This window comes from Phragmites australis, chromosome 13 (assembly GCF_958298935.1).
Source record: "Phragmites australis chromosome 13, lpPhrAust1.1, whole genome shotgun sequence".
In the NCBI taxonomy this organism is placed as follows: Eukaryota; Viridiplantae; Streptophyta; class Magnoliopsida; order Poales; family Poaceae; genus Phragmites; species Phragmites australis.
Window position 1 is genome coordinate 24,679,665 of NC_084933.1, and position 16,982 is coordinate 24,696,646.

General features: G+C 45.3%; 2 protein-coding genes and 1 pseudogene across 2 annotated transcripts; 2 read left to right on the forward strand and 1 right to left on the reverse strand.

The window, feature by feature from the left end:
* Nucleotides 1-1,835: 1,835 nt before the first annotated feature.
* Nucleotides 1,836-10,811, forward strand: LOC133887714 (copper-transporting ATPase HMA5-like). The gene is made up of 6 exons (XM_062327682.1): nt 1,836-2,405; nt 7,641-9,032; nt 9,115-9,369; nt 9,462-9,584; nt 9,688-10,164; nt 10,262-10,811. Exons 1-6 carry the CDS (start codon nt 2,061-2,063, stop codon nt 10,649-10,651), a joined length of 2,982 nt encoding a protein of 993 aa, XP_062183666.1. The 5' UTR covers nt 1,836-2,060; the 3' UTR covers nt 10,652-10,811.
* Nucleotides 10,812-12,972: 2,161 nt separating this feature from the next.
* LOC133887715 (probable phospholipid hydroperoxide glutathione peroxidase 6, mitochondrial) lies at nt 12,973-15,122 on the forward strand. Its single transcript, XM_062327683.1, has 6 exons — nt 12,973-13,235; nt 13,614-13,690; nt 14,006-14,067; nt 14,266-14,384; nt 14,569-14,736; nt 14,828-15,122. Exons 1-6 carry the CDS (start codon nt 13,188-13,190, stop codon nt 14,858-14,860), a joined length of 507 nt encoding a protein of 168 aa, XP_062183667.1. The 5' UTR covers nt 12,973-13,187; the 3' UTR covers nt 14,861-15,122.
* A 646-nt stretch (nt 15,123-15,768) lies between these two features.
* On the reverse strand, nt 15,769-16,731 carry LOC133889555 (putative cis-zeatin O-glucosyltransferase; annotated as a pseudogene).
* Between the last annotated feature and the right edge of the window lie 251 nt (nt 16,732-16,982).

Here is a 16,982-nt window from a genome sequence, read left to right on the forward strand (position 1 = left end):
CTTGTAGTACATTTCTACCTACTATCAAAGGCATTTTGGTCGATTTTCTTTTTTATCAATCGGATGTTCGTGGCGTCTTCATGACTTAGCTTCGCCTCGATACAAGCTTTGCGCTGATGCCACATGCACTCGACCCTTTCACAGTTTTGAGGCCAAACCGCGAAATTATCTCACACGCTTCTCAAAGTGTTACTCACTGCTGCTTGCTTTGACCCCAAGCAAGCATTATGATGTTGACACGTGTACTCCATCTTGCGATCTTGATCACCGGCAAATCTCTCCCGCTCTTGATCCCTCGGGCATCCTTGTCACTTGCACCAGCATCTCCTTCGCTTAACTTTGTAAACACGTCATCTTCATCCTTCCTTCCAAACTTTACTTGACTTCCATGTGCACAGCTAGGACCACCCTTCACTCCACTTGACCTCTTCAATTGTCTGGCACCAAGCACCCCGCTTGGCCCTGATCATTCCGTCGTCGGACGCCAAGTTGCATATATCACATACACAACTTTAGACAAGCAAACACATATCTCCAATTCCATTATAGATTATTCCATAATAAAAATCCTCAGTTAAAGCACATCTCAGAGAAATCGTGAACACCGGATGGTCCGGCGTGCACACCTCCTGAACGTCTGACCATCCAACGTGTGCAAACCATTAAGCCATCAACCTCTGCAACCTCTCTGTATTAAATGCTCCAACGTGCACACTTCCAATCACCGGACCAACAATGTTACAACCTCTCTGCAAAAATTGCTTCGACGAAGCATCCGACGTTCAATACTTACATCGTTGGATCATCCAGTGTTCAAAGCTTAATTTCCTTCGAAAACTTCTTCTCTGCAAGAATTAGTCATGTGTTCACATGGGTATATCGCCGAACCATCCGATATACTGATCTTCTAAGCTCCACCTCCTGAAACAATCTGGCGTGCTTAATTCCTCATTATCGGACCATCCGGCATGCATAACATTTTTCTGCACCAAACCTTCCAGTGTGTGTAAATTTTCTGGGATAGAGACAAAACTCTCAACTCTATTTTTTTTTAACTTTAGTTAGTCATAATTATCATTGCAGTATATATACATGATCAAGCAATCAAAAAATCATCGAACCAAATTCATATAAACTTGTTAATCACTCATCACAATTAACCAAGACACATTTTCACTTGGTTTCTCATTATAAATCTTCTTTTTTGTGCAATTCTAAATCAAATTTTGAATTCTCCAAATTTGAGTTAATTTGGAGAATATTTGGGGTATGGAACATTAGAAGAAGAGCAAGAAATTCAAATTTTGAATTCCACGCATGTTTGTCAATGGGTCGTGTATGCCCATCGGGTGGAACAAAATGTCAGATAACCATGGCAACTTAGCCCACGTATCCTTGCGGCTAAGGCCACCTTTGCAGAACAGAAACCTACTAAAAGCACACGCAAAAGTAGATGATTTTGCTACGATTATAATTTTATTGCTACAAATAATATTAATTTAAAGAAAAAACTAATGGCCAACGTTTGGTTTTAAAGACCGCGTCGGGCCAAACCGTGTCATATATTTTAAAACGAGGGGAGAAATATATAGCATGTAATGTGGCGGGACTTCTATGTGATCATGTCTCGTTAACTTTTTGTTACACTTATTTCTTGCCTGGCCTATGTCGCATGACGAATGACAAACAAATACAATAAAGGTAATATATAATCATTCGCTTATCACTAATTTAACGAACTTACCTACTAAATAAGGCAATGGTGGATATCGAGTCAGCTCGACTTTCAGTTGTAATCTAGCAATTGTTTGGGACCGTTATGCCTTATGCGGCTATGTTCACCGGTTGGATACGGAATCAACTATGCGCTTTGCAGCTCGGCGTTGCGTTCGGTGCTGTGCCGAGCTCGCGCACCAAGTCCGGCAGCTTGCGCTGAGCTCCTCGCCGCCCAGCCCGGTGTGCCCGTCCTATAAATAGCCCGCCCCTCTTCAAACCGAAATCACCCGGGTCCTCCCGACAAAACCCACCACGCTCCATCAGTGGAGTGATCGCACCCGGCAATGGCGGCGACCACTCGAGCACTCTTCCTCTCCTGCTTCCGCGACGGCGGCGGCTCCGAGGCGAGCCGCCGCCTCGTGCTGCGCCCGCGGTACCCGTCCATGCCGCGGCGCCCGAAGGGGGCGGCGGTCGCTGGCGGGCCAGGGGTCCGCGACCTGGAGGCCGCGGCGGGGCCGGAGGCGGAGGGAGAGGAGAAGGTGGTGGTGTTCGCGGTGTCCGGGATGACGTGCGCCGCGTGCGCGGGGTCGGTGGAGAAGGCCGTGAAGCGGCTCCCGGGCATCCACGACGCCGCCGTCGACGTCCTTGGGGGCCGGGCACAGGTCGTCTTCTACCCGGCTTTCGTCTCGGTGAGCACCGGCGGGCACTCTGGCTAATTTTCCGGTGTTCGCATTCGTTGCACGTGTTAGCTTTTTGCGGGCTTCCTTTTTGGCTGTTTTCAGATGATCCGATCAATCGGTTCGATTTGGTGCTTTAAGATTTTGTTTGAATTTATATATCTGCGTGCCATTTTTTGAGAGAAACCTTTATGACTCTAGATTAGAACGCTTCATCCAGTCAGTGTTGATTTATACTGGATCATTGGAGTGACAAGCCCTGCAGTGACACGCGGCCTTCAATTTTAGGACTTCCAATCTGCATTATCTAGAAACTATTTTCTAAAAAACCATTATTTATTGTGTAAACATATAGCAAAGCAAAAGCGTAGCTGGGTACTGGGGAGTGCTCCGGGCATGTAGGCAGTGTTTTCCTCATTAAAAGCGGCTGACGTGTACTTCGTGGTCCATGCTGACGTGTAATCACATTTGGATAGGCTAGTGCCACCAGCAATATAGTCAACTACTAGCTATAAAATTTATTCATGTCATATAGATAACATAATAGATAATTTATCTAATGAACTAACTATATTGTTTTCTCCTAATTTAGTGTGAGTCCACATTTAACAGGATATTAAAAGTCTATATGTAGCTATAGACTGACTATATGTTGGTAGCTAGTTTTTCTCTCTCCTCACATTAACTCTCCTTTATATAGAAAAAATATATGATATATACGTACTTACAGCTAGCTAACATGAATTATTGTAAATGGTCTAAAAGAATAGTCTGAAGAAAAAAAAAATCGCAAATACCGATACTTGTAGCATTACTCGTGGAAAAAATTGTGTGGCCTTAATTGATGCTTCAAGTTGAGAAATAATTGAATTGAAGTGACCCCTGAAAAAGAGGTATTTGCGTTTATTTGCTTTCTTTCACTTTAGAAGTTTACAGGTAGACAGTTTTGCTTCTGATGTATGACTGCTAAAACTATCTGTTAATGGGGAAAAATGATAGTTCCTGCTTATCGTTTGCAAGTTTTCAACGACAAGTGCAGCGAGCTTTTGCTCCTAGAGAGAAATAAAATGGAAGGTCTACCTAATATGCCTATGCGCAGTCATTGCTAATTTTCTTGATGCTTGTAGAAGATAATTCCAAGGATAATTAGCTAAGGGTGTCTATCTAAAATTGGGTTGCATATAGCTTTCGTCCTTTTTTCAGATTTCTGCACTTAATGGAATGCTGATATATATCATTGTTCTTTTCCATGTTTTCCATGTTGGCGCATTTGGGAATACAAAATTGCAATCTTGCACCCCTATTATTTGTTGAGTCTAATTGTGCACATTCACATGATCACTAGCCCTTCGATCAAACACCTACATTATTATGGAAGCGTGATGACTTACCCGCTCTAGACGACGCCATTAGCTATAGCTTCGTCAGGGAAGAGCCACGGCAGGGATCAATTCAAGAAGCGTAGTGCCATGCCGGTCGTCAGAGAAGAACATGTGGTCGTCGTTGTGGTCTCCGGCGTAGAGAAGAGGTCGGTGTAGTCATGGTGGCACTGTGGCATCGACAACGGCGGTGGCCTTCGCTCTGCTTCAATGCCTAACAAGATTGGTCGTAGGGTTTCAGGATTTAGGGGTAGCGTTGGTCTCGTGAGATCAATAACTCGCGAGGCCCCAACGTTCCCCCTTCATATTTGGTGTTGTGTGGAATGGGACCGCAACCAATAGGGTTAGCTGCGCCCTCAATCAAGACGCGTAGGTGGGATGTAGTCCCTTAGGACTCAGGCTTCTGTTAGGATACATGAAGCCGAGATCGTATCAACATTATTATCTCTTGATACTTTTTGAAAAAGAATTGTTTCTTCTTAATAAAAACTAAGTCCTCATTGACGTAAGTTTGGTTGCTGTCGGAGGGTTAACTCCCGTCGCAGGGATCCTGAGGGACCCCTTTTTAGAGATTCGGTCGGGGGATGATTCTGAATATGTTTGCTGGAGAAATAAATGGGTATAAATGCGATGGCCGGCTGGTGGAATGATCTAGTGCGGAACGAAATAAATGCACTGGGGTTTAGACAGGTTCGGGCCGCACGGAGGCGTAACACCCTACTCCTGTATGGATACTATAAATGCCCTGAGAATGTCCCTCAAAGATGTTGCTGGTTACAAGAATGTTTGTCTATCCTAGAGCCTGGGGTTCCTTATTCTTCAGTCTGTGTGTATCCGTTGGCTTTGGGTGCTCCTGGACTTCTCTTCCCTTCTCTACCCACTTCCTCTGGGATTGTCTAACTTGTCGAGCATCTATTTTCCCTTGTCTTTGTCCGTGCTGCCGGCTGCTTTAAATACCCGCCGGCAGTAGCGTGTCCCGAACGGGAGGGCACGAGTTCCAAGGCACCATAAATGGAAAGGGCGTCATCATAGCCTCTGGGCGAAGTGACCGGGGGTGGAAAATGCGCCCCGCGCCCGGTCATCCGTCACCATAAATGCACTGGCAACGGGCGCCGTGGGGAGGGCCCACCGGGCAGCCGCAGAGCGGCCCGGCGTGCCCACCTTGCCTTGTTCTTCTGCCATAGCAGCGCGACAGACGGAACGTCTCGGCCCTTACGACGTTATCCCGAGACGTGCCGGATGGCACGGGATGAGACCCGTGCATTTAATGACCCCACGTCCTTCTGCCAGAATGTGGCAGGAACTGACACCGAGCGTGGCGGGAGCAGTTGGAGGTGACAGGTCACGCGCGCTCTTAAATACGGCCTCGGGCCTTTGACTGGCTGACACCTTATCAGTGGGCCCCTGTGGGGGCCACTGTCAGGGGGCTTCCTGAGTCGTCGAGGAACCGAGTGCTCGGGGGTCACTGTTCACCTCCCCGAGCACTCTCTCCCGAGAATGCCCTTTCTTGGTCCTCGGGGAACTAAGTGCTCGGGGGCTACTGTTCACCTCCCCGAGCACTCTCTCCCGGGCACGCTTGTACGGACCTTCGGGGGACCGAGTGCTCGGGGGCCGCTGCACGCAGCTCCGAGCACTCTCTCCCGAAACTTCCTTCAGTAGGTCCTCGGGATACTTGGGTGTCCAGAGGGCCACCGCTCGCGCCCCCGGGCACACTTCTCCCGGTACTTAGTTTTCCTGGTCGTCGGGGGACTTGGGTGCTCGGGGGTCACCGTATACCTCCCTGAGCACTTTCTTCCCGGTACTTAGACTTCGCAGATCATCGGGAAACCTGGGTACTCGGGGACCACTGACCGTGGCCCCGAGCGCCCTCTCCCGGGACTTAATCTTTTTTACCTTGCGGAGGAGACCCCGCAGGATGACGCCATGTGGCGGATTGGTAGCCTGACCTCGGGATTCGGGGACCCCCGGTTCCTGATTCACCGATAGTTGCCTATTTCTTCTCAATAAAAATCCACCAAGTTCCTCCTATGTTGGTCTAATTTTAAAGAGGAACCAAGCATATCTCAGTTGGTTGAGGGTGTAGATGTACGTCTAGACTACATAATATTTCTTCTTATTTACATTATCACCTAGTTACTACTAGGTTGATCAAGTTTTTTCTATAAAAAGAGAACTATTAAAGTGGAAGGCACGACCCATTCCTTTTCACCACTAACTTTAAATTCGTTAGAAGAAAAGATGTTTCTTTTCTATTATTGGAAGTCATTTTCCGCAGTTTAAGTGCACAGTCCTAGTTGCATGTTGGGAGATACTTCGTGTGATTGCCACTCTAGGACCAGGAAAGAAATTCATCTCGTATTTCAACTTAGTGCTTGTATCTCTTAACTTCAATCAGTAATAGCAAAACTGATACCGGTACACTTAGGTGTCCTAATGGATATTATAGTTCTATTTAGAGATAAAGTATACTGGTATAGTGATTAAGATAGGAATAATTTTTTTTTGCCATTGCAAATGTCTCCAATTCGAGAAATGCCATCGCAAAAGACCTAATCCGAAATATGCCATCCTGTGTGCAAAACTGTGTGGGCATTTTGAAGGAAATTTAAGATCAACGCTGACGGAGGTGACGACAATGGCAAATAAGGGAAATGTTTGCACACCAAATGGCATATCTTGTATTAGTCCTTTCACGATGGCATTTCTCGAATTGGAGACATTTGCAATGGCAAAAAAATAATTATTCCAATAAGATACTAGGCACTCCCTACCGTTCTTTCTATTTGAGTTTTTTTTATTATGAAAGTATTTTTAACTACAAAAAATAGTAGTTTTCATCTAGCCAATCTATACAGTTTCAAATATATCTATGGCCATACTTTAAAAATATTCTAGGATGTCAAATAACACAAAGAATGGAGGGAGTATTATTTAGGAAATTCTTTTCTTAACAAACGTAGGCTTTTTTATCCTCATTTGATTTTGACTTCAGGAATAACACCAAGCCATATTTAGTATCCTTGTCACAAGCCCACATGGAGCAACGGCATGGCTATGCCTTTGCTCTTAGAACTGCCGAGGATTTTCTTCCGTCTCTTTGTAGCTTGGGCTACAATTTATGCATTATCTAGTACTAGCGCACTTCCTTCCGTGGATAGTGCCTGCTTTCCCGATAGCACAATTGGGAATTGAAAAAGTAACATCCTTTTGCTGTAAAACCGTCAAATTTCCAGAAAAAGACAATTGATGATTGATGACTACACACTAAGGTCGATTTCAAAATTGCATGAAAGGCAATCCATTTACAATAAAGGACTTCAATTCTAAAATTCTCCTCTCCTGAATAAATCTGTTGAAAAACCAGGACTGGAACAGGCCTAAAAATGTCCAGCCCTGCAGTCCAACAAGGACAAGCACAAACCCACAGAGGATACTGAAAAAATAATATTTATTATTTCATATGGAATATAAATATACCAAAACATTTTTTATTATTCTGTTGGGAACAGGCTGGGCTAGCCATGAACAGATGACAGCTCTACTTGTGAATACTCCTTTCTTTTGGCATGTTTCCCTTTATACTCAACAAACGTCATATTTTTGCACTTCGTTTGCATTACTCAACACTCAAGATCACACTGTTTCCCGTTGATTGGAACAATCTTGTGACAGTAATTACACAAAAGTTCTCTTTCGCTTTGTTATTGTGTATATTGACCAACAGTTAATAGATTATTTGCTGTGCATCTGAAACCCATTTAAGATTGAAGCAACTTCTTGTCATGTGTTTACAGAATATGTGCCCATGTTGCTTTAATCCTTGTTTCCTACATGTTTGGAGATTGTGATCGAATAACCCTTTTGCCAGGAGGACAAAATTAGGGAAACTATCGAGGATGTTGGTTTTGAAGCTAAGATGATTGATGAGGAGGTTAAGGAAAAGAACATTCTACTATGCAGGCTACATATAAAAGGAATGGCCTGCAAGTATTGCACAAGCACAGTTGAATTTGCCTTGCAAGCTTCTCCTGGAGTTCAAAGAGCTTCAGTTGTGTTGGCTACTGAAGAGGCAGAAATCCGTTACGATCGCAGGATTGTTTCTGCTAGCCAACTAATCCAAGCAGTGGAAGAAACTGGCTTTGAAGCGATACTAATCACCACGGGAGAAGATCGGAGCAGGATAGACATCAAAATGGACGGCATTGACATTGAGAACTCAATAATGATAGTGAAAAGCTCTGTCCAAGCTCTTCCTGGTGTGGAAAAAATAAAAGTCGACATTGAGCTCCACAAGATCACTATCTCATACAATCCTGACAAGACAGGTCCCCGGGACCTCATTGAAGTCATCGAGTCAACCACATCTGGTCATGTTACTGCATCAATATATCCGGAAGCAGATGGAAGGGAACATCATAGCTATGGGGAAATCAAGCGATACAAGCAGACTTTCTTGTGGAGCTTAATATTCACCATTCCGGTGTTTCTCACGTCCATGGTGTTCATGTACATCCCTGGTCTGAAGGATGGGCTGGAAAAAAAGGTTGTCAACATGATGAGCATTGGTGAACTACTGCGGTGGATCTTGTCAACACCAGTCCAATTTGTAATTGGCCACAGATTTTATGCTGGTGCTTACAAGGCAACGTGTCGTGGCTCACCAAACATGGACGTGCTCGTTGCTCTAGGGACGAACACGGCTTATTTCTACTCTGTTTACTCAGTTCTCCGATCAGCCACCTCTGAAAATTACATGGCAACTGATTTTTTTGAGACTAGTTCCATGTTGATATCATTTATCCTTCTTGGAAAGTACCTTGAGATATTAGCAAAAGGAAAGACCTCTGAGGCTATCGCCAAGCTGATGGATCTTGCACCAGAAACTGCAACACTGTTGATACATGATCAAGAAGGAAATGTTGTCGGAGAGAAGGAGATTGACAGCAGGTTGATTCAGAAAAATGATGTGATCAAAGTAGTCCCTGGTGGAAAAGTTGCATCCGATGGCTTTGTTACATGGGGTCAGAGCTATGTGAATGAAAGCATGGTCACTGGAGAATCACGGCCAGTGGCAAAGAGGAAGGGTGATTCTGTAATTGGAGGGACAGTGAACGAGAATGGTGTGCTCCATGTCCGGGCAACATTTGTCGGATCCGAGAGCGCTTTGGCACAGATTGTAAGGCTAGTTGAGTCAGCACAAATGGCAAAAGCTCCTGTACAGAAGTTTGCCGATCAGATATCTAGAGTCTTTGTCCCCCTGGTAAGTTGAGTTACATTGTTGTAATCCAATCAACGGCCTACTCTTATCGAACAATGCTGAACAGCCTGATCCATGCTTGCAGGTCATCCTTCTTTCTTTGCTTACTTGTCTCATGTGGTTCTTTGCTGGGAGTTTCCATCGCTACCCTGACTCATGGATACCGTCGTCCATGGATAGCTTTCAGCTAGCTCTTCAGTTCGGGATATCAGTTATGGTGATTGCCTGTCCTTGCGCCCTAGGGCTGGCAACTCCAACTGCCGTGATGGTTGCAACTGGAGTTGGTGCCTCGCAAGGGGTTCTGATCAAGGGCGGGCAAGCTCTAGAGAGTGCACAGAAGGTCTGAGAAATATGTAATTTGTCGTGTGGATGCACATGCTTATGAAAGTTCTTTGAATTGTTCAAAAATATTAATTCTGTGACATTTCATAGGTCGACTGCATCGTTTTTGACAAGACAGGGACACTAACTATTGGGAAGCCTGTTGTCGTCAACACAAGGCTTCTCAAAAACATGGTCTTGCGTGAGTTTTATGACTATGCTGCTGCAACAGAGGTATGTCTGCAACTCTTATGTTTCTCGTCGTCTTTTGGTTAACTATTTTTCAATGTTTGAAAAGGTACCTTTTTCATATTTCATGGATTCTTATCTCGTTCAGATCAACAGTGAGCACCCACTGGCAAAGGCGATAGTGGAGCATGCCAAGAAGTTCCACTCAACAGAAAATTACATCTGGCCTGAAGCAATGGATTTCATTTCAGTAACCGGGCATGGTGTCAAGGCGAAAGTTGGTGACAAGAGTGTCATTGTTGGAAACAAGAGCTTTATGTTGTCGTCAGGCCTTGATATTCCCATGGAAGCTTCGGAAATCCTCATGGAAGAAGAGGAGAAGGCGAGGACAGGGATTATTGTGGCTATGGATCAAGAAGTTGTAGGCATAATATCTGTTTCTGATCCGATAAAACCAAATGCACATGAAGTGATATCATACCTCAAGTCCATGAATGTGGAGAGTATAATGGTGACTGGGGACAACTGGGGGACTGCTAATGCCATCGGTAAAGAGGTTGGCATTGAAAAGATTGTTGCCGAAGCAAAACCAGAGCAAAAAGCTGAGAAGGTGAAGGAACTTCAGGTGATGTATTTTGTGCTTTGTACCTTCACTTTCTTGCATTTCTCTTACATATATAGCCTATTAGTCATTTACTGTCCTCGAACCTTAATTCTTGCAGTTGTCTGGAAGAACCGTGGCAATGGTTGGTGATGGAATCAACGACTCCCCTGCGCTTGTGTCAGCTGACGTAGGTCTGGCAATCGGCGCAGGAACGGATGTCGCCATTGAAGCTGCCGACATTGTCCTCATGAAGAGCAACTTAGAGGATGTAATCACTGCTATCGATCTCTCCAGGAAAACCTTCTTCCGCATCCGGATGAACTATGTCTGGGCTCTCGGCTACAACATCATCGGCATACCAATTGCTGCAGGGGTGCTCTTCCCATTCACCAGGTTCCGCTTGCCGCCATGGGTTGCCGGCGCTGCAATGGCGGGTTCGTCCGTCAGTGTCGTCTGTTGGTCCCTGCTGTTGAGGTACTACAAGAGTCCAAAGATTGCTGGCAGTTGATGACACAGGAACAACAAGCATAGAATCTTCTATCTTATATTATACTAGCTAAGTACTTGTATATCATAATAAAAATATAAATATTAGATGTGATAATATCAATCATAAACTTAAATTATGTAGATGTCGATACGTTATGAAAGTGCCGCTAAACAAATATGTTAGGAGCAATACTGTATTTTGATTTCAAATAAGGTATAATAAAGAGATTATTTATTAATTTCTCTTCTATTCTTTTCTTTTATTTTCATTATTAAAGTGGATTTTATATCGGTAGTCAGTAATGGGACAGGAAGATAGTAGGACGAGTGTGGGTGGCAAAAGTTGATAAATTATTCGAATTTTAGAGTTTTTATTAGATAGAAAGAGAGTATGAAGAAGATATGATACGTAAATTAACTCGTGTTTTATATAATAGAAACTATTATTAAAATGTTAAAATGAGCCATCATATTCACTGTAAATGTCACAAATTACCAAGTTAATTGGAAAAAAGAAAAAAAGATAGATCACTCATTGTATAAATATTTAACGGTTTAGATTAAATCAAAAATCCATATCAAATATGATTCATAAATTAAATTTGGGATTACAAATTATAAAAATCAGCGGTTCAATTTCTATACAGTTTAGGAAGCAAAGTGTCTAAACAAAGAATCCATATAAAATAAAATAAATAATAATTGAAATTGGGTTAGAATAAGGCTTCATATCAAATAGTCTTAGAAAAAATTAAATATTATAAAAATCAAATAGCTAAATAAATTTTCTATGTAAAATACTAATAAATAGCTAAAATTCATAAAAAATTAAAAATTAAAATTCTTACTATAATAGATTAATAAGCACCGTATAATTTAAGGTTATCGTTCAATCAGGTAGCAGGCAAGGTAAATTTATTTTAATTTTAATTGGATTAGTTATTTGTGATGCATGATTTTAATAGTTGATTAAAATCTATAAAAATCAAATTAATATATGTATATAATTCGGTATAAGTTTGGACTTCGGAGCATAAATAATTCGGGCTCGGAGGTGTGCGGCAGTGGCTTTGCAGAGTTCGCGTGCGTGGTGGCAGGGTGGTTGCTGTGACGGGACGGCTCGACTGGGTGGCGAGCAGCGAGACAGAGGCTCGTGTTGAGAAACAGGACAACAGTGAGATTGTGGGTGATACACACTAACAGAAAAGAAATCCTGATCAGGTGCAATTGTGGGTGTCTAGTGGCTCCCAATGGCAACAGTAAAAAGATACGTACTACTACCCCACAGCCCCAGAGACGCAAGTCAAGAAAAGTCCTGTGACCTTTTGTTCCCCTTTTCCTGCCGATCCGACGGTGACCAACTACCGACAGCCACGACGGCAAAGTAAATTCTATAGAAACGAAGATTTTTATAAAATTTTATTTATATTATCTATTTTATAATTTAATAACTGAGAAAAAAATAAAAATTATCATAAGAAAAAAAATCTTATAAAATTTACTTGTCCTGGCCAGCTCATGCAGCGCCAACCTGAACTACCTTTGGGCACTTGGCAGGAGACGCGTACCGAGGGCCCGACTCTTACCGGCCGGGTGCGTCGTCACGCGTGATGCGCGCGCGCGAGGTCCGTCCAACAGAGCGTCAGATTCTCGAAATACGCTCGGTTGCTCAGCAATCGAAGCATGCAACGCCAGCGTGTGCGTCACGGTGTAGCTCAGCTCAGTGTCCCGTACGTTCTCGACTACCACCGCGTGGGTGTAGACGCGACGGCCGGGGCTTTGGAACCGGGAGTTCCGAATGCTGCGCTGAAAAACGGCAGCGCTCTGAATTTTTTTTATTTTCGAATTTTGTAAATATGTTGTCCGTTTAAATTTTCAAAAGTTGCAAAATTTTAAAAACGGAAGTATATATTTACAAATTTCGAAATAAAAAATTTAGAAATAAAAAAATTCCTCGAGGGTCCTCCTCCTAGCCCAAGAGCCCGGATGCTTCCAGAAGCATCAGCGACTTTTGCGCTTCCTCGCTTTTCACACTCGGCCCACGGAAGCACAACGAGCCGCTCGCTCAGACTTACCGGCCCACGGAATAGGGAGTGAGCGGCTGAGCGCCACTGGCCCGTGCCCGTCCCTCTTCCCCAACCGTTTGATCCAGCCGTACCCATCGGACGGCGAGCCGCAGACGTGCTACTTGACCAGCGCACCGCGATTCCGTCCACACGTGGCGGGCCCCGCCCGGGGGCGCGGCAGACGCGGCGCCTCCCTGCCCGCCCGCGTGGTCCACGCATCGCGTCGCGGCCAGTGCGTTCACACCTTATATGCCATCGCAGTCGGAGCCTCCTTCCGCGGTAAGATACTCCGTCATCCAACCCCCGACACCCGTGGGCCTAGCCGTATTAATTCCCCGGTGCCGTCTCGTCGTCTCGGCCCACACAGCTAGCCGCGTACTCCCGTCGTCTCGACGCTACCGCCTCGCAGTCGCAGCCACCCACCCGCTCCTCCCCGATTTCCGCTAGGCCGCCGCCGTCGACGCACCCAGCCGCGCCGTTCGCTTCAGCATGGCCGCCGCGTCGTCCGCCACCTCCGTCCATGATTTCACCGTCAAGGTCAGTCCCGTTCCGCTCGTCCGCCCCCTCCCCAAAACGTTTCTGCGCGTAGGTGCCGGAGATGATATCGCGATACTGTGAATCTGTGATAGGACCCTGTAATTTTTCGCATGGATCGCTTGCTTGGCATGCCCAGACCCCGAGCCCGAGCCCGCTCGAGTTGTGACTTGTGCCTCGTTTGGGTTTCGGTGCTTCGGTTGTAGGCGTGCAGCTTAGCGTGAATTTTGCTGCTGATCCGTTTGATTAGCTCGCTGAATGACTAAATTTGCTAGTTCGTAGTTTGGATGTCTTGCCAAATTTCTAGTATAGTAGTTGCTGCGACCTCCGATTTTGCAGAGGGTGTCTAACCAATGTGTTTCGCTTGGTGCGTGTGCGCAGGATGCAAGTGGGAAAGATGTTGACCTCAGCACCTACAAGGGGAAGGTTCTTCTCATCGTCAACGTTGCATCCCAGTGGTACGGATCATCTGCATAGCCTCGCGTTCTACTTACCCTCTTGCTCTGTTATCCTCAAGTTTTGCTAGCGCGTCGTAACTAGAAATTGGATTGCACTATTATCATTGTTTGGTCCCCTGTAAAAATGGTCGAAAGCAATAAGCTCGTTGATGTCTTCTATTCGGAATCATTTTGGTGTCTACTTGATTATCTAGATTAATGACTATGTCTGATTCCTACTTATTTCATTGTCTGATTTAGACTTCTAAGTTTGGTTTACTATATAGAAAACATTATTCTGTACACTGCTAATTATTGTCTGTGACATAATTTCAGTGGCTTAACTAACTCCAACTACACTGAGCTGGCCCAGCTCTATGAGAAGTACAAGGACCAAGGTGTGTACTTAATCCATTGATTTTGTATATTCTTAGTGGTGTGTACTTAATCCATTGATTTTGTATATTCTTAGTCTTGGTTTATATGTTCATGGCCATATGGATTATTGTTTTTTTTTATCTAACCGCTGGTAGTTGTTCGATGTAAACAATTTCGGTTGTTGTGGTGCTGATTGCTAAGTAATATTGCAATTATAGGCTTTGAGATCCTGGCTTTCCCATGCAACCAGTTTGGTGGGCAGGAGCCTGGCACAAATGAGGAGATTGTCCAGTTTGCCTGCACCCGCTTCAAGGCCGAGTACCCCATCTTTGACAAGGTAATTTTTTTGTGGTGTTTTTCCTCTTCAAGAGTAATGCATGTAGTTGTTTCAGTGTAAAACCGAACAATCGTCCTACGAAATAAGGATCCTTTTATCTTCGTTTTAAGGGTATTCTGTTTCTACCCAATCAGAATTGTTCCTTGTGGTGAGGTACTGAGCCGAAGTTCTTATTACCTGTCAGGTTGATGTCAATGGTAACAATGCTGCGCCCATCTACAAGTTCCTGAAGTCTAGCAAAGGTGGCCTTTTTGGTGACAGCATCAAGTGGAACTTCTCTAAGTTCTTGGTGGACAAGGAGGGGCGTGTTGTGGACCGTTACGCTCCGACCACTTCCCCTCTGAGCATTGAGGTAACTTTTCCAACACTACATGTCAAATTCGCTCTGCACAAGCTTTGACTAATAGGGCTGTCAATATAACACTACCTTTCTATCCCTGCAGAAGGATATCAAGAAGCTGCTTGGGAGCTCTTAAACCATTTGGCTGGAACCTGTAGAAAAATCTGTAATCTTGCATTGCACTGAACGCTAAAAACTACAATAATGTTGTGTTAATAAATTAGTGCTCCAGATTTCAGAGGTGGTAGTTCTTGCTGTATTTCGCATGCATATGCTATGTACTTGTATATTCCATTCGAAGGAATCCTCAGTTCACTATGCCTTCAGTGGATGCCGTTTTGAGGCGCATTGAACTAATATGCTCTGCTTAATGACATAATGGCAGTCTACAGTTTATATACCCTGTCACAAACAGAAGCTAAATTCCTGCACCTGGGGTCTGAGGAGTTGACGGTGAATCGGCCGAGCCGAAATTATTTCTTGTTATCTTACAGTGAATAATTGTTTGGGCCCAGTATGGCCCGAAAAACTTAGGCCCAAGAGTCTTATTGGGTCACGATTGGAGCAGTTTTCGGCCCAAATGAATCCGGGTCTTTGTCCAATCTAGCCTGAGCCTGGCTTGGTCCGGGAAATGCTAATGTCTGTTTTAGACTGCGCCTGTCAAAGCGAAGGAGTGAATGTCTGTGCACTAAAAAAAAACTCTAATCACTATATAAGGGCTTGTTTGTTTTAGTGAGAATTCAGTACATTTCGTAGAATCTGTGAATTTTATTTTACATCAGGTTGTGGATTATGAGATTTTGTAGTATAACTTGCCTTATAAATTTTGTTGAAAATCAGTTTTTATATTGTGACCGTTTGCTTTTTCTTTTGCTTTTGTACTAGAATCTATAATCAAAATAAAAAAAAACCATAGCCTAAAAAGATCCCACTGATAAAATACTCTAATTCTTTACACGTATGTCGAGCACATGAAATTCCAAAGATAAATTTGAAGGAGTCAACACCACAACACGTTTCACCGCGGCATGCAGTAGCCTCCCTTCATCGTGTAATGTAAGCAACGTAGTCGTGGAGGTCCTTGCGCGAGGACCCGCCCTCGGCCACGGAGGCGCGGATGGTCTCGCGGAGCTCCATGGCCCGCTCCTGCACCGCCAAACCTTCATCGCGTGCTATCGCCTTGTCGATCGCCTAGCGGATGGCATTTGCATGCGTCACCACACTGTGCTTCTCCCAAGGCCTCACCAAGATCCACTTGCACACGAGCTCCGCGACCAGCGGCTGGTCGGAGTGCACGGGCCAGGCTAGCATCGGCTTCCCGTGGCTCAGGCTCTCCACGGCCGAGTTCCAGCCGCAGTGGCTCATGAATGCCGCCGTGCGCAGGAGCCGCTGCCCGGCGTCCGTCCACGCGGCGTCGTACGACGCGGCCACGCACAGCAGGCAGAACGCCTCGCCGTTGGGGATCGGCGCGGCCTCGGGCGCGGCGAAGGAGCTCAGGCGGTCGTACAGGACGACGACGAGGTGGTGACAGGCGGAGATCCTCCCAAGAAGGGCCGGCGAAGGCATTGTGCATGGGGATGAGGTGTGACGGGAACGGCGAGGGCGCGGCTGGGTCAGGCGGCGGGGAGGCGTACGCGGCGACCTCGAGGCCGTGGAACTCGATGGAGCGGAGGGCGTCGTCGCCCCAGCCTTCCGCCAGGCGCGCGCGCCGCGTAGTGCACGGGGAGCCCCCGCGATGCGAGCAGCTGCGACAGGTGCAGCATCCCGTTCAGGTAGCCCTGCGTGTTGGAGAACGAATCAAGGGCTTGCAGTACCGCCTGAAGTTAACTGACGAAAATCAGCCGCGTTTCAGACGATGAACAATGAAATCAGCGACAGAGAAAGAGTGTATTTTCCGGGGGGCTGAACTGATCCCTTCTTTTTTGGTTTTTTCTATTTATTGGCCCGTAGGCACTCACACACGCAACACGATCTCCATTACAACGAACTGACCGAGTTTGGCGGCATATCACCGATTCCTCAGCCCTGAACGCCCACTACCCTGTCAGCCTGAACACGCGCCAACGTAACTGAGCTCCCTGAACTCACGGGCTAACACTGAAGACTCTGAACAACCCGAGTCTAACCAACTCACACACCCAACTAGCGGAATCGGCTCCTCTGACTTACTTAGAGGTAAGTTATTAGGTGAAAAATACTCATGACTTATCTCCATAAACAGTATCCGTAAATAGTGGGTTTGTAAATAATACCTACAT

What these genes read in the sequence shown, in the direction of transcription:
- LOC133887714 (XM_062327682.1), top strand. Translation starts at nt 2,061, where the DNA reads ATGGCGGCGACCACTCGAGCACTCTTCCTCTCCTGCTTCCGCGACGGC. An exon ending in TCTACCCGGCTTTCGTCTCG is followed by an intron (nt 2,406 to 7,640) that starts GTGAGCACCGGC and finishes CCCTTTTGCCAG; the next exon opens with GAGGACAAAATTAGGGAAAC. An exon ending in CTAGAGTCTTTGTCCCCCTG is followed by an intron (nt 9,033 to 9,114) that starts GTAAGTTGAGTT and finishes CCATGCTTGCAG; the next exon opens with GTCATCCTTCTTTCTTTGCT.
- LOC133887715 (XM_062327683.1), top strand. Translation starts at nt 13,188, where the DNA reads ATGGCCGCCGCGTCGTCCGCCACCTCCGTCCATGATTTCACCGTCAAG. An exon ending in AGTACCCCATCTTTGACAAG is followed by an intron (nt 14,385 to 14,568) that starts GTAATTTTTTTG and finishes ATTACCTGTCAG; the next exon opens with GTTGATGTCAATGGTAACAA. An exon ending in CTTCCCCTCTGAGCATTGAG is followed by an intron (nt 14,737 to 14,827) that starts GTAACTTTTCCA and finishes CTATCCCTGCAG; the next exon opens with AAGGATATCAAGAAGCTGCT.